Source organism: Coregonus clupeaformis, chromosome 27 (assembly GCF_020615455.1).
Source record: "Coregonus clupeaformis isolate EN_2021a chromosome 27, ASM2061545v1, whole genome shotgun sequence".
NCBI lineage: Eukaryota > Metazoa > Chordata > Actinopteri > Salmoniformes > Salmonidae > Coregonus > Coregonus clupeaformis.
Genome location: NC_059218.1, coordinates 27,959,732 through 27,973,912, shown reverse-complemented (window position 1 = coordinate 27,973,912; position 14,181 = coordinate 27,959,732). Strand labels below are relative to the sequence as shown.

At 42.7% G+C, this 14,181-nt stretch overlaps 1 protein-coding gene across 2 annotated transcripts in view; it reads left to right on the top strand.

Annotated features, from left to right (window-relative positions):
- Window positions 1-2,128: 2,128 nt before the first annotated feature.
- LOC121541692 (G-protein-signaling modulator 1-like) overlaps window positions 2,129-14,181 on the top strand; it is a 78,099-nt gene continuing 66,046 nt past the window's right edge. For both annotated transcript variants that reach the window (XM_041850933.1, XM_041850932.1), the window contains exon 1: window positions 2,129-2,339. In XM_041850933.1, the coding sequence (XP_041706867.1) occupies window positions 2,281-2,339 (59 nt within the window). In that variant the 5' untranslated portion in view covers window positions 2,129-2,280. The remainder of the gene's footprint in view (window positions 2,340-14,181) is intronic.

The window sequence follows — 14,181 nt, the reverse complement described above, 5'->3', positions numbered from 1 at the left end:
ATAATTTCCTCCTCATATTGTACAATATGTGTGTCTCCTCCAACACCTCCACACGCCTAGGCCTAGGCTATTGATGGATTCAATACAAGGTCGTTTTTGTTGATCTCAGATTCTCAGTTTGTCAATGTATTAAAAAGTATTCTGCTAAAGTCTCCAGTCATGTAAAATAAAATAGAATTGCATGAAATGCGTTTATAAAAGGCCCAATTCTTCCCGGACCCTAGGCTTAAAAAAAAAATCTGCAAGCGCATCTACTCTACTGCTCAAGTCTAGACCACTATGCAAATGCGATGATATGCATGCAATGCTTTATTATAAAGCTGATTTTCCGGTACCTCAGAGCTCCCTAGGTCATCCTCCTCTCACGCTCACTTTTTGTTCCGTCACCTTCGGATTTACAAATTAAGCACTGAGTTAGAGCCATGACTATGTAGACAGATAAGATGAGAGCACACCTCCAGCTTGGATGGAGTCCATCACTCCTCATCAGGCCAGGCTTGGTCCTGTTTTTGGGGAAGTCCCAGAAAGAGGGCCAGTTATCTACAAATTATATCTTATGGGAGGGGCATCAAACCCCTGCAACATCTCCAGAATGCTGCAGCCCACCTGGTGTTCAACCTTCCTAAGTTCTCCCATGTTACTCCGCTCCTCCGCACACTCCACTGGCTTACAGTGGAAACTCGCATCCACTACAAGACCATGGTACTTGCCTACAGAGCAGCAAGAGGAACTGCCATTCCCTACCTTCAGGCTATGCTGAAACCCTACACCCCAACCCAAGCACTCCATTCTGCCACCTCCCGCTCAGCCCAGTCCAAGGTCTTCTCTGTCCTGGCACCCCAATGGTGGAACCAGCTTCCACTTGATGCTAGGACAGCAGAGTCCCTGCCCATTTTCCGAAAACATCTGAAATCCTACCTCTTCAAAGTGTATCTTAAATAATCCCACATCCCCCCCCTCGCACCCCCTCCTCATGCCCGTCCCCTCCTCACGCCCCTCCCACCCAATAAATAAAATAAATAATAACTTTCGTAAAATAACACTCGCACTTGACTTTTTCACCCTTACTAGCTCTGACTTTCCTGATAGCTACTATGACTGTGATATGTGGTTGTCCCACCTAGCTATCTTAAGACGAATGCACTAACTGTAAGTAGCTCTGGACAAGAGCATCTGCTAAATGACTAAAATTTTAATGTCAAGAGACAACGAGGGTGGCAGGGTTCTGTGGAAGCATAAGATTGTGTCGTCAGGGACGTAGCAGAGGTGTCACCCATTGGATCCTAGCCAATAAACCTAGCTTCATATACTAAATGTACAGGTGAAACTGTGGTCCTCTGTAGCTCAGCTGGTAGAGCACGGCGCTTGTAACGCCAAGGTAGTGGGTTTGATCCCCGGGACCACCCATACACAAAAATGTATGCACGCATGACTGCAAGTCGCTTTGGATAAAAGCGTCTGCTAAATGGCATATTGTTATTATTATTAAACTTAGTTTGCATTTGCAATAGTTGTAATCAATAATTAAACTCCTTAAGATCTTAAGATGTTATTAATTCAATTTTTACCCCCCCCCCCCCTCACTCTTGAGCGAAACTTGTCTATTGACACCATAAATGCCATGTTTCTCAAGAGATAATGACAGTTAAAAGGAAAATAACCGGACATTATTTTATATGATGTGGGGAAACGATTAAATGTAACGTGAAAATATGGTGAGAAAAGAAACTTGGAAAAGCTTCGATGTAAGCCAAATGGGGGAAGGGACCCTGTGAGAAAAACCCAGGTCTAGCTATGTGCTTTGAAAAGAGACCAGAAAAATGCTAGCGCTCAGCATACATTAAGACAGAGAAAGAGAACAAATAGAAGAGTGAGAAAAAGAGCCTCTGTGTGAGTGTGTGTGCCCATACGTGTGTATGTGTGTGACCTATGTATCAGACAGAGACAGAGACAATTTTGATTTCCCCTTTTGCAGTCAGCAGCCCTGCTTGTTCCCTCCCTCCCTCATACTCACACCAAACATGCATCACTCGCTGCTCTGTGACATCAGCAGCAGGGGAGGGGCTTGCCTTATATGGATTTATTTGCACAATACCTCACTTCCTCAGCAGCTGCCATTGCTGTGCTGAGAGAGAGGGAAGGAGGGAGAAAGAGAGTTAGAGAGAGCGTTAGAGAGAGCGTTAGAGAGAGCCGCTGGGAAGGAGGCAGTTGCAGCACAGGGAAGTCTTGAGCAGCTGGAGGAAATATTTGTGAAGGGTTAGCTACTGGAGGAGGCTGCCTATGGCTCAGTCTGCTAACACTGTGGACCAGGATCTGGCCAGCAAGAGGCTGCACTCGAGGTAGGACCTGACCCGGGGGGATGGGAGAGGGTTAGTGTGTTGTGGATTCCTGGACGGTCGGCACAGCCTGTTCTTAGTGGGGGGAGGAGAGAGGAAAGACCGGGAAAGAGGAGAGGGAGCGGCTGGGCTGAGAGACACAAGGGCTACCGGCTCGCTGCCTGAGGAGGAGTTAGACAGGGGGAGCTAACCTAGCCACAGCTCCCTGTGAGTAGGCTACAACTCCAGCCAAAGCCCCAATCCCAAGCCTCATTCCTGGCCTCGGTCCTGGATATCTTCTTAGCCTGTCCTCTCCCAGACTGATCTTGCTTCTGCTGTGGGCTCCTAAGTGAATGTGCAGACTGGAAGTTGCTGGCTGGTTGGGATTGGGCTCACACACACACACACACACACACACACACACACACAAAGGGTCAACTGAGCAAGCAGAGCACACAGCTGCTCAGTAAACTCTGTATCTGTGGTAGGTGGATTTGTATATGTAACAGTATGGCTGTCTAGGGGTGCAAGAATCTTCCTCCGTCTTTGCATGCATGTCGAGACAGCTATGCCTTTCTCTGTTCCCTTTCCCTCTGCTCTCTCTACTGCTGACTGTACTATATCAATTGGTTCCACACAGCTTTGAGGTTAAACATTGTGGGCATTTGAATTATAGACAGTACTGAGAGTATGACAGTGGAAAGAATGGTGTGTAGGTTTTATTGTAGATTTGAATGTCCTGAACTAATAAGGGTTACACAAAGTGTGTGGATCCCAAAATCCCCTCTAGTATGTTGGATTGATTAGCTTAACAAAAAGACACTGAGGACAAATCTGGATATACAGTATAAAGGATGACCACCAGACTTCATATTTGACCAGTTGGCCGTGTCAGGGATGGAATCTCTGACAATTTGTATTATTATATATATTTTTTAGGGGGTAGATCAGCTTTAATATTGCAGATAGATTGTAACTTCCATCAATGTAATTGTCTGCATCACTTCCAATCCCCCATATGTTTTTTTTTTCTCGCATATATATACAGTGGGGGAAAAAAGTATTTAGTCAGCCACCAATTGTGCAAGTTCTCCCACTTAAAAAGATGAGAGAGGCCTGTAATTTTCATCATAGGTACACATCAACTATGACAGATAAAATGAGATTTTTTTTCTCCAGAAAATCACATTGTAGGATTTTTAATGAATCTATTTGCAAATTATGGTGGAAAATAAGTATTTGGTCAATAACAAAAGTTTCTCAATACTTTGTTATATACTCTTTGTTGGCAATGACACAGGTCAAACGTTTTCTGTAAGTCTTCACAAGGTTTTCACACACTGTTGCTGGTATTTTTGCCCATTCCTCCATGCAGATCTCCTCTAGAGCAGTGATGTTTTGGGGCTGTCGCTGGGCAACACGGATTTTCAACTCCCTCCAAAGACTTTCTATGGGGTTGAGATCTGGAGACTGGCTAGGCCACTCCAGGACCTTGAAATGCTTCTTACGAAGCCACTCCTTCGTTGCCCGGGCGGTGTGTTTGTGATCATTGTCATGCTGAAAGACCCAGCCACGTTTCATCTTCAATGCCCTTGCTGATGGAAGGAGGTTTACACTCAAAATCTCATGATACATGGCCCCATTCATTCTTTCCTTTACACGGATCAGTCGTCCTGGTCCCTTTGCAGAAAAACAGCCCCAAAGCATGATGTTTCCACCCCCATGCTTCACAGTAGGTATGGTGTTCTTTGGATGCAACTCAGCATTCTTTGTCCTCCAAACACGACGAGTTGAGTTTTTACCAAAAAGTTATATTTTGGTTTCATCTGACCATATGACATTCTCCCAATCCTCTTCTGGATCATCCAAATGCACTCTAGCAAACTTCAGACGGGCCTGGATATGTACTGGCTTGAGTAGGGGGACACGTCTGGCACTGCAGGATTTGAGTCCCTGGTGGCGTAGTGTGTTACTGATGGTAGGCTTTGTTACTTTTGATCCCAGCTCTCTGCAGGTCATTCACTAGGTCCCCCCGTGTGGTTCTGGGATTTTTGCTCACCGTTCTTGTGATAATTTTGACCCCACGGGGTGAGATCTTGCGTGGAGCCCCAGATCGAGGGAGATTATCAGTGGTTTTGTATGTCTTCCATTTCCTAATAATTGCTCCCACAGTTGATTTCTTCAAACCAAGCTGCTTACCTATTGCAGATTCAGTCTTCCCAGCCTGGTGCAGGTCTACAATTTTGTTTCTGGTGTCCTTTGACAGCTCTTTGGTCTTGGCCATAGTGGAGTTTGGAGTGTGACTGTTTGAGGTTGTGGACAGGTGTCTTTTATACTGATAACAAGTTCAAACAGGTGCCATTAATACAGGTAACGAGTGGAGGACAGAGGAGCCTCTTAAAGAAGAAGTTACAGGTCTGTGAGAGCCAGAAATCTTGCTTGTTTGTAGGTGACCAAATACTTATTTTCCACCATAATTTGCAAATAAATTCATTAAAAATCCTACAATGTGATTTTCTGGAATTTCTTTTCTCAATTTGTCTGTCATAGTTGACGTGTACCTATGATGAAAATTACAGGCCTCTCTCATCTTTTTAAGTGGGAGAACTTGCACAATTGGTGGCTGACTAAATACTTTTTTTTCCCCACTGTATGTTTGTAAATTTACCAATAGAAAATACCATAGTGATTGAGTGTCCATATAGCTATACCATGATATTTGCAATGTTACTAAATAACCCTCCAATTGTTCTCCACTAATTCCCCCGCTAAAACCCTTCCCCATCCCAAGTTGGGCCGTCATCCCAGTGATCAGCATACCACCCCTGTCCCCCCGGATCCCTATGCCGCCTAGGGGCCAGGACCCATCCATCGAAAACATCACATAGTGCCAGCCACAAAACAGAAGCAGGTCAACCGCCAAAAGCATTTCCAATGCTCTCACCTCAATATATTTATATAGCTATTTAAAAAATATCTATTGAAATATCTTGCATATCTTATTTTCCATCATTATCAATTAATGTGCGAAATAATGTCGGCATTCATGTGTAGGATTTTAACCTATAACCCGAATTGCCATTGTATTACATTACATTTTTAACATACAACTACCACTTCAGCAAACAACCACTGTGATCAACCCCCCCCCCACTACACACTCAACCCCCCCCACAACCAGCCACCAAGATCAGATGCTCAATGGTTGATACATCCCAGAGCCCAACTCAAGAAAGGACCTGATTTACGAATGCATATACAGTTACAGCCGTTTGAGAAAGCATGCAAGATTGAGCAAAAGTGAACAACAATGTGAGATTTCATTAATCTATTTAATCTATGTTAAGTCCCAGGTGATGGAGATCAGATCCACCCTCTTCACTTGAGACACAAACACTGTAACCATTTGTAACCATTTTCCCAAGCATCTCCCCCATCGGGGGCTCTGGCTTTGTAGGAACAACCCTGCCAGGCAGGCTCAGAATCTTGAGGGGGCGGTGCTGTTCAAGTAGGTCTCTGACCGCATTTATTTATCTGTTTTAGGCTGCATATAGGAAATTCACAGCAGGTCCATAAAACAGATGGGAACTTCTCTTTGGTGTATGGGTTGCACGGTGGGTGTCCAGGATATAGGGTTGAGAATCGTTCCATCATGATAGGACAATAAAAAATAGATTAGATGTATACTATATTTAAAAATGTATATCCCTCATCTACACAAAATTGAAAGCTCCCTCTCACAACCCCTGCTCATAGACACCCTTTGGCTCTGGGATATGCAACCATTTCCCCTCTCACTCACTTAAGACTTTTCCAAACACAAAAACGCACTCCACATGGCTGATTGCGGAGGATAGGGGCTGAGCGTGCGCCTGCATCCCACACCTGCCGCAAGGGGGAAAGGACGCCAGGGAGAACACAGGACCAACCACAACAACCGTCCGCCAAAACAACAATTGCCTGCCAAAAATGCAATGTTCTAATTAGTTGTATTTGAAGATGTATTATTATGCTTGTTATCTTTTCTTGTTATATCGTCTTATCCTTTTATAAAATACTATACATGTTCTTTAATATTACAATCCCTATCATGGCTAGTATTGGGTGTTCCATTATTCGACTCCTCTATTAGAACTTTCAGAATAGCCATGGAGTAATCTTTGTGTCTCGGAACATTTGGTTGTCAATATATAGTTTATCGACAACGAGTGCAACACATTTCCCTTTTAATCTATTTTCCTGGAAGATTGGATACAGAACTTTGCGCCTTTCTGCAATCTCCCTCGGAAACTGATCATTCATGCCTATTTTCGTGCCAGCAAGTCTTTTACCTAGGCTTTTAACCATTGCTTTATCCTTAAAAAAAGCAAATTTGGCAACGATTGGATGCTCGTATTTCTGTCCTCTTTGTCCGAAATGGTGTACACGTTCGAGTTGGATTTTATCGACAGCCTCAAGTGGAATCTGCAGCGCTGTAAGAAGGAAGTCCTTCACAATATTCTCAGTTACTTCTCCCTCTTTTTCCTGAATACCCGTAAGTACTAGATTTTCTCTCATTGATCTAGTTTGGATGTCTAGTAAGGCTTCTTTCAGAAGGTTGTTCACCTTTTTAAGTTCCCTAACGTCCGTTTCCATCTTAGTGACTGTCACTTTAAATTTGTTGGTTTCTTTCTCCATTATCGCTGCTTTTTCGTCACTCATTTCAAGACTAGCTTTCAACTCCTTTACATCCTTACTGACCAGCTCTAGTATGCCCAGTTTGTAATTTATCGACTTCAACAGGTTGCTTTCCACACTTACCAGACCCAGTGGTGAAAAGCATAAATCATCTGTATCAGTCGAGGAGTCGCGTTTTCTCTTGGGGATTGGTTCTCCGCATTTCTCTTCCCGACATGTTTGGGTGTTGCGTGTTGTTGTACTATTTGTCGATATATTTCTCTAGCCTTATGATTTGTTTTGTGTTATTATCCAGATTGAATTTTATTAACTGCGAATATATGAAATGCTAATATTTAGTCTAATTTACTGATTTTTAATATTATGTTTTTATCTTGAGGTGATTTGTACCGCTGTCTATTCAATACGCCATCTTGTCTACGCGCGCGCGCCTATCGGTCCCACATCCAAAATGTTTGTCCCCCAAAACGTATTTGTTTGGTTTTGCACCTCATAGTCCACAAGCATCACTACCCCCGGATATGACACACAGTGGTTTATTGACTCACAACGGCCCTTTGAATCCAACCGTCCAACCACCAACCACCGTTCTAGAGTGATTCATGCACTGCATGTGTGTGTGTCAGTGGAGGCTCCTTGGAGGAGGAAGGGGAGGATCATCCTCTTCAGTGAATTTCATAAAAATAAAAATAGTGAAACATAAAAAAATGTATCCTTTTTAGATAAAACTACACTAAATATATTCACGTCACCAAATAATTGATTAAAACACACTGTTTTGCAATGAAGGTCTACAGTAGCCTCAACAGCACTCTGTAGGGTAGCACCATGATGTAGCCGGAGGACAGCTAGTTTCCGTCCTCCTCTGGGTACATTGACTTCAATACAAAACCTAGGAGGTTCATGGTTCTCACCCCCTTCCATAGAGTTACACAGTAATTATGACAACTTCCGGAGGACGTGCAGCATGAAATGACATGTTGTCCACCTAATCAAAGGCTCAGAGAATGAATCTAGTACTGAAAGCATAAGCTACAGCTAGCTAGCACAGCAGTGCATAAAATGTGGTGAATAATTGACTCAAAGAGAGAGAAAGACAATAGTGGAACAGTTTTGAACAAATTAATTTCTTCAAAAATGAAGGAGAAGCAAGAAAGCGAGAGAGAGAGCTATATTTCCTTGCATTTTTTTTCCGCTTTGACTTACTTAGCCAGTAAATGCAGCTAGCTAGATTAGCCTACTCAAACACCCGGCTCAAACAGAGAGGGATGCTATGTTAGCTAGCTGGCTATGGCTATCCAACACTGGAACTCTTCCAAATCAAGGTAAACTTTTGGTTTTATTAATTTATTGCCACAGGGGCTCACCGGTGTAACTGCTAAACTGCTTGCTGACTGTACACTGTACTGCATGATTGTAGCGGGTTTACTAACGCGTTAGTTCTATTAGCTATGTTGACTATGACGTTAGCTAATATGGTGACAACGATGTAGGCTGTGTGTACAGAGAGGTTAGCGGTTATGATATGAAGGTTTGGCTTGGAAAGGTTTTTTCACCTGGTCACAGACATCTGATGTGTTGTGCACTGAATTCCTCAAGCGAAGGTAAAAGGTGAGAGGAGGCAAGCGAGTAGATGCGAGAAGGAATTACTACCAATGTTCACTCAAATTTTTTCGCCACTGAGAAAATGTCAGGTCTGCTGAGCGCAAACTTGAACGTTGTGAAAATTCTGTGCAACTTCCAGTGCACGTTTACTGTAAACACTGAGTCTGTACCTGCTTTAAGTTACAGTTTTAACAGTGGCCAAGTAGGCTACTGTGGCTATTTGACCATACATAATGTAGGCCTACCAGAGTGGTCTACCATCAAAAACAATGGCGAAAATGCATTCCATAACATTTGAACATGGAGATAGAACAGCTATCATTCAGCCTACAGCAGCAGCCAATGTGTTGTGTTCAATGTTGGCCTACATTCCATGAGACTTTTGAAAAAAACATGCAGGGCTTGACATTAACCTGTTTATCCACTTGTCCTTCAGACAAGGAGGTGACTGAAAATGTTGTTGTGTTGTTTGATGTAAGAAACCACTTTACAAAATAAAATGCATTATTATTCCCATACCATTATTATAGAGAATCAGACAAATTATGCTACTCTCTGCCTATTGGCTACTTAGCTTATTCAAGCCTGTCTCAAAATACAACACTGCCCCTTTAAGACAAAAAAAAGCTATTTTGACTTGCTTTTAAAAGATTTGTGCTCTTGTAGGAAGCAATCGCTCCCCTATTTCTGATTACAAATGATCTATAACTGGGCTAATAACTCACTAACTTTAGGATATTAACAAAATGTGCACACGTGGTTACATGCAGCTTTGATATCAAAACAAGCGCATCTACTCACGACCACAGCTGTAAACACAGTCCAGTTCAAAGTAAATGGCACAGATCCATATATGGCAGTGGTCTATTTGCATACAGTGGCTTGCGAAAGTATTCACCCCCCTTGGCATTTTTCCTATTTTGTTGCCTTACAACCAGGAATTAACATGGATTTTTGGGGGGTTTGTATCATTTGATTTACACAACATGCCTACCACTTTGAAGATGCAAAATATTTTTTTTTGTGAAACACAAGAAATAAGACAAAAAAACAGAAACCTTGAGCGTGCATAACTATTCACCCACCCAAAGTCAATACTTTGTAGAGCCACATTTTGCAGCAATTACAGCTGCAAGTCTCTTGGGGTATGTCTCTATAAACTTGGCACATCTAGCCACTGGGATTTTTGTCCATTCTTCAAGGCAAAACTGCTCCAGCTCCTTCAAGTTGGATGGGTTTCGCTGGTGTACAGCAATCTTTAAGTCATACCACAGATTCTCAATTGTATTGAGGTCTGGGCTTTGACTAGGCCATTCCAAGACATTTAAATGTTTCCCCTTAAACCACTCGAGTGTTGCTTTAGCAGTATGCTTAGGGTCATTGTCCTGCTGGAAGGTGAACCTCCGTCCCAGTCTCAAATCTCTGGAAGACTGAAACAGGTTTTCCCTCAAGAATTTCCCTGTATTTAGCGCCATCCATCATTCCTTCATTTCTGACCAGTTTCCCAGTCCCTGCCGATGAAAAACATCCCCACAGCATGACGCTGCCACCACCATGCTTCACTGTGGGGATGGTGTTCTCGGGGTGAATAGAGGTGTTGGGTTTGCGCAACCTCGCGTTTTCCTTGATGGCCAGAAAGCTCAGTTTTAGTCTCATCTGACCAGAGTACCTTCTTCCATATGTTTGGGGAGTCTCCCACATGCCTTTTGGCGAACACCAAACGTGTTTGCTTATTTTTTTCTTTAAGCAATGGCTTTTTTTCTGGCCACTCTTCCATAAAGCCCAGCTCTGTGGAGTGTACGGCTTAAAAAGTGGTCCTATGGACAGATACTCCAATCTCCGCTGTGGAGTTTTGCAGCTCCTTCAGGGTTATCTTTGGTCTCTTTGTTGCCTCTCTGATTAATGCCCTCCTTGCCTGGTCCGTGAGTTTTGGTGGACGGCCCTCTCTTGGCATGTTTGTTGTGGTGCCATATTCGTTCCATTTTTTAATAATGGATTTAATGGCGCTCCGTGGGATGTTCAAAGTTTCAGATATTTTTTTAGAACCCAACCCTGATCTGTACTTCTCCACAACTTTGTCCCTGACCTGTTTGGAGAGCTCCTTGGTCTTCATGGTGCCGCTTGCTTGGTGGTGTCCCTTGCTTAGTGGTCTTGCAGATTCTGGGGCCTTTCAGAACAGTTGTGACAGATCATGTGACGCTTAGATTGCACACAGGTGGACTTTATTTAACTAATTATATGACTTCTGAAGGTAATTGGTTGCACCAGATCTTTTTTAGGGGCTTCATAACAAAGGGGGTGAATACATATGCACGCACCACTTTTCCGTTGTTTATTTTTTTGAATTTCTTGAAACAAGTTATTTTTTTCATTTCACTTCACCAATTTGGACTATTTTGTGTATGTGCATTACATGAAATCCAAATAAAAATCCATTTAAATTACAGGTTGTAATGCAACAAAATAGGAAAAACGCCAAGGGGGATGAATACTTTTGCAAGGCACTGTATAGGCCTACTGCAGCTCTGATTGGTGGTTATTCTGCACCGGTCTGTGTAGAGTACGGGCTGAGTTATGTGCAATAGAATCCTACTCTGAAGCGTTCTGCTTATAGCAAAACCTCTTGCATATTTAGTTTTGTTTCTTTATGTTGCATTGAAAGTGGCTAATATTGCTTTCATTCGATCACAATTGCCACAGTAAAGGGAAACGTTTATAGTGTTAACTAACAGGGAAAACTCTAAAAAGTTGAGTGAAATTCAATCTCGTGCTTCTCTCAGTGGGCTGATATTTCTTCTGCGCGGCAGTCCCGGGGAGCTGCGCGGAAGTCTCGGGCTACTGCACGCCCGCGAGCAGCTTAGAGGAAACATTGATTACAACGAGCAAAGTGATCATGCTGTTTGTATGTGGCTGCTATGAAAGAGAATTGTGTTTGCGTGTGATCAGGAGTGTATTCATTCCACCGATTCTGTTGAAAAACTTTTCTTAAATGGAAGCAAATGGATTCAATAGATACTCTTGTTTGGAACTGTTTGACTAATGATTACACCCTAGATCAGCTAGATGCAGGCAAGAGTGTGCAAGGTGGTATTGAATGTGTCACTGTCTGTCACCTTGATTACTCAATTATTTCTCTCAACCTGTGCACCTACTTTGTAAACTTTCATTCATAGGCTAGGTTGTAGCAACCTCATGATGGATATAGGGAAAATTACAGCATCATGTAGTAGCCTAAACCTAACGATCTTACATTGAGCTGGGTGAATGGAAAATGAATGACAGTCAATCAATATGCTGTAATAGAAATAAGGTTATGCTCATTAAAATATTTTTCCATTATCTATTGCATTCAATTGATGTAGATATACTACAAGAGGATTCAGTTGACCTCTACGGCCCTGTAATATCCTCAATCAAAGTGCGCCATAGCTTTTAGAGAACATTCTATTTTGAGAGGCATTGAAAATATGGCAAATTAGTATTGCTCTAATGTGATGTAGTATTGTATTTTTGGTTACATTCTTCTAATTTTTATCCCATTTATCCTATGCACAGTAATATCTGTTGACCCCATGTAATAGTATGTAGCAAGAGAATAAGTGAGATGGAGAGAAGGAGAAGACCGGGATCAGCCAAAACTGAGACATGTAATGAGGTTTCCCTGACAACCAGCCTTGCCTCTGTAATTATGGGTGGATTAATACTCTGAGCACAGAGCTCCTGAGCCAAGCAAGGATCCAGCCAAGAGAACAGTACATTATCATAACACCCAGAATCATCTTAAAACCCTTAAAACCCATACATGCTAATAATGTAATGTAATTTATTTCAGTGCATTTTTCTTGTTATTTCCTTTACTACCTTTGTTTCTATTTGTCTTGTCTGTGGGTCTGTATGTCTGTGTGTGTCTGTCTGTCTGTCTGTCTCTCCCTCCCTCTCTCCCTCTCTCTGTCTCTGTCTCTCTCTCTCTGTTGGAAGGTCAATGTTAGTCACACTCATTTTTTGTTAGGATTTGGCATGGCTTTCCCTCTCTCACTCGTTCAACTCAACTGTCCAAGGGAAAGGTCATGCAAAAATAACCCTGATTACGCAATCAAAACAAAGACTTCCATTTTGATTTGCACTATAATGCTCGACTACTGCTGGGGTGTGGAGATGGAGCACATAGATGAAGCATCTACCTGTTTAACTGGAAACAGTGTATATACATTATATATACAAAAGTATGTGGACACCCCTTCAAATTAGTAGATTCGGCTATTTCAGCCACACCCGTTGCTGACAGGTGTATAAAATCGAGAACACAGCCATGCAATCTTCATAGACAAACATTGGCAGTAGAATGACCTTACTGAAGAGCTCAGTGACGCACCTTTCCAACAAGTCAGTCAGTTTGTCAGATTTCTGCCTTGCTAGAGCTGCCCCGGTCAATTGTAATTTCTATTATTGTGACGTGGAAATGTCTAGGAGCTTGGTTGCAACACTCACTACCGAGTCACAAACTGCCTCTGGAAGCAATGTCATCACAAGAACTGTTCGTCGGGAGCTTCATGAAATGGGTTTCCATGGCTGAGCTGCTGCACACAAGCAATGACAAGCGTCAGCTGGAGTGGTGTAAAGCTCGCCTCCATTGGACTCTGGAGCAGTGGAAACGCATTCTTTGGAGTGATGAATCACGCTTCACCATCTGGCAGTCCGACGGACGAATTTGGGTTTGGCGGATGCCAGGAGAACACTACCTTCCCCAATGCATAGTGCCAACTGTAAGGTTTGGTGGAGGAGGCATAATGGTCTGGGGCTGTTTGGGGAAGGCCCTTTCCTGTTTCAGCATGACAATGCCCCCGTGCACAAAGAGAGGTCCATACAGAAATGGTTTGTCGAGATCGGTGTGGAAGAACATGACTGGCCTGCAAAAAACCCTGAACTCAACCCCATCAAACACCTTTCAGATGAATTGGAACGCCGACTGAGAGCCAGGCCTAATCGCCCAACATCAGTGCCCAACCTCACTAATGCTGTTGTGGCTGAATGGAAGCAAGTCGCCACAGCAATGTTCCAACATCTAGTGGAAAGGAGTGGAGGCTGTTATAGCAGCAAAGGGAGGACCAACTCCATATTAAGGCGCATGATTTTGGAATGAGATGTTCGACGAGCAGTTATCCACATACTTTTGGTCATGTAGTGTACTTTCCCCATATAACTTGTCTTCAGGGAAGAGCAAGCATACTCTACATAGGACTTGTAAAATTCACAGCCAACATCTGTGAACTTTATGCAAGGCAAGAGACATCCAAGTATCCATATATGTTCACACTACTGGGTCGTTCCACGAAAAGAGTGCCTTTTGCACCCCTTTGATATTTTACGTAGAAATTGTGCACCAATATTAAAAGCCTTTAATATAGACCACATGGAGAATTCCATAAATCTGATTTTCTATATGAATAAAGACTTGCATTAAGTTATCACCATAATTGTAAAGCCCTAGTTATTGTATTGCTTTGACAAAGTCACTTCTGAAGATTATTATTTATTTAATCTGATTAGGGATTCATTTACATCTGTGTGTCATTTTAAGGTCAAC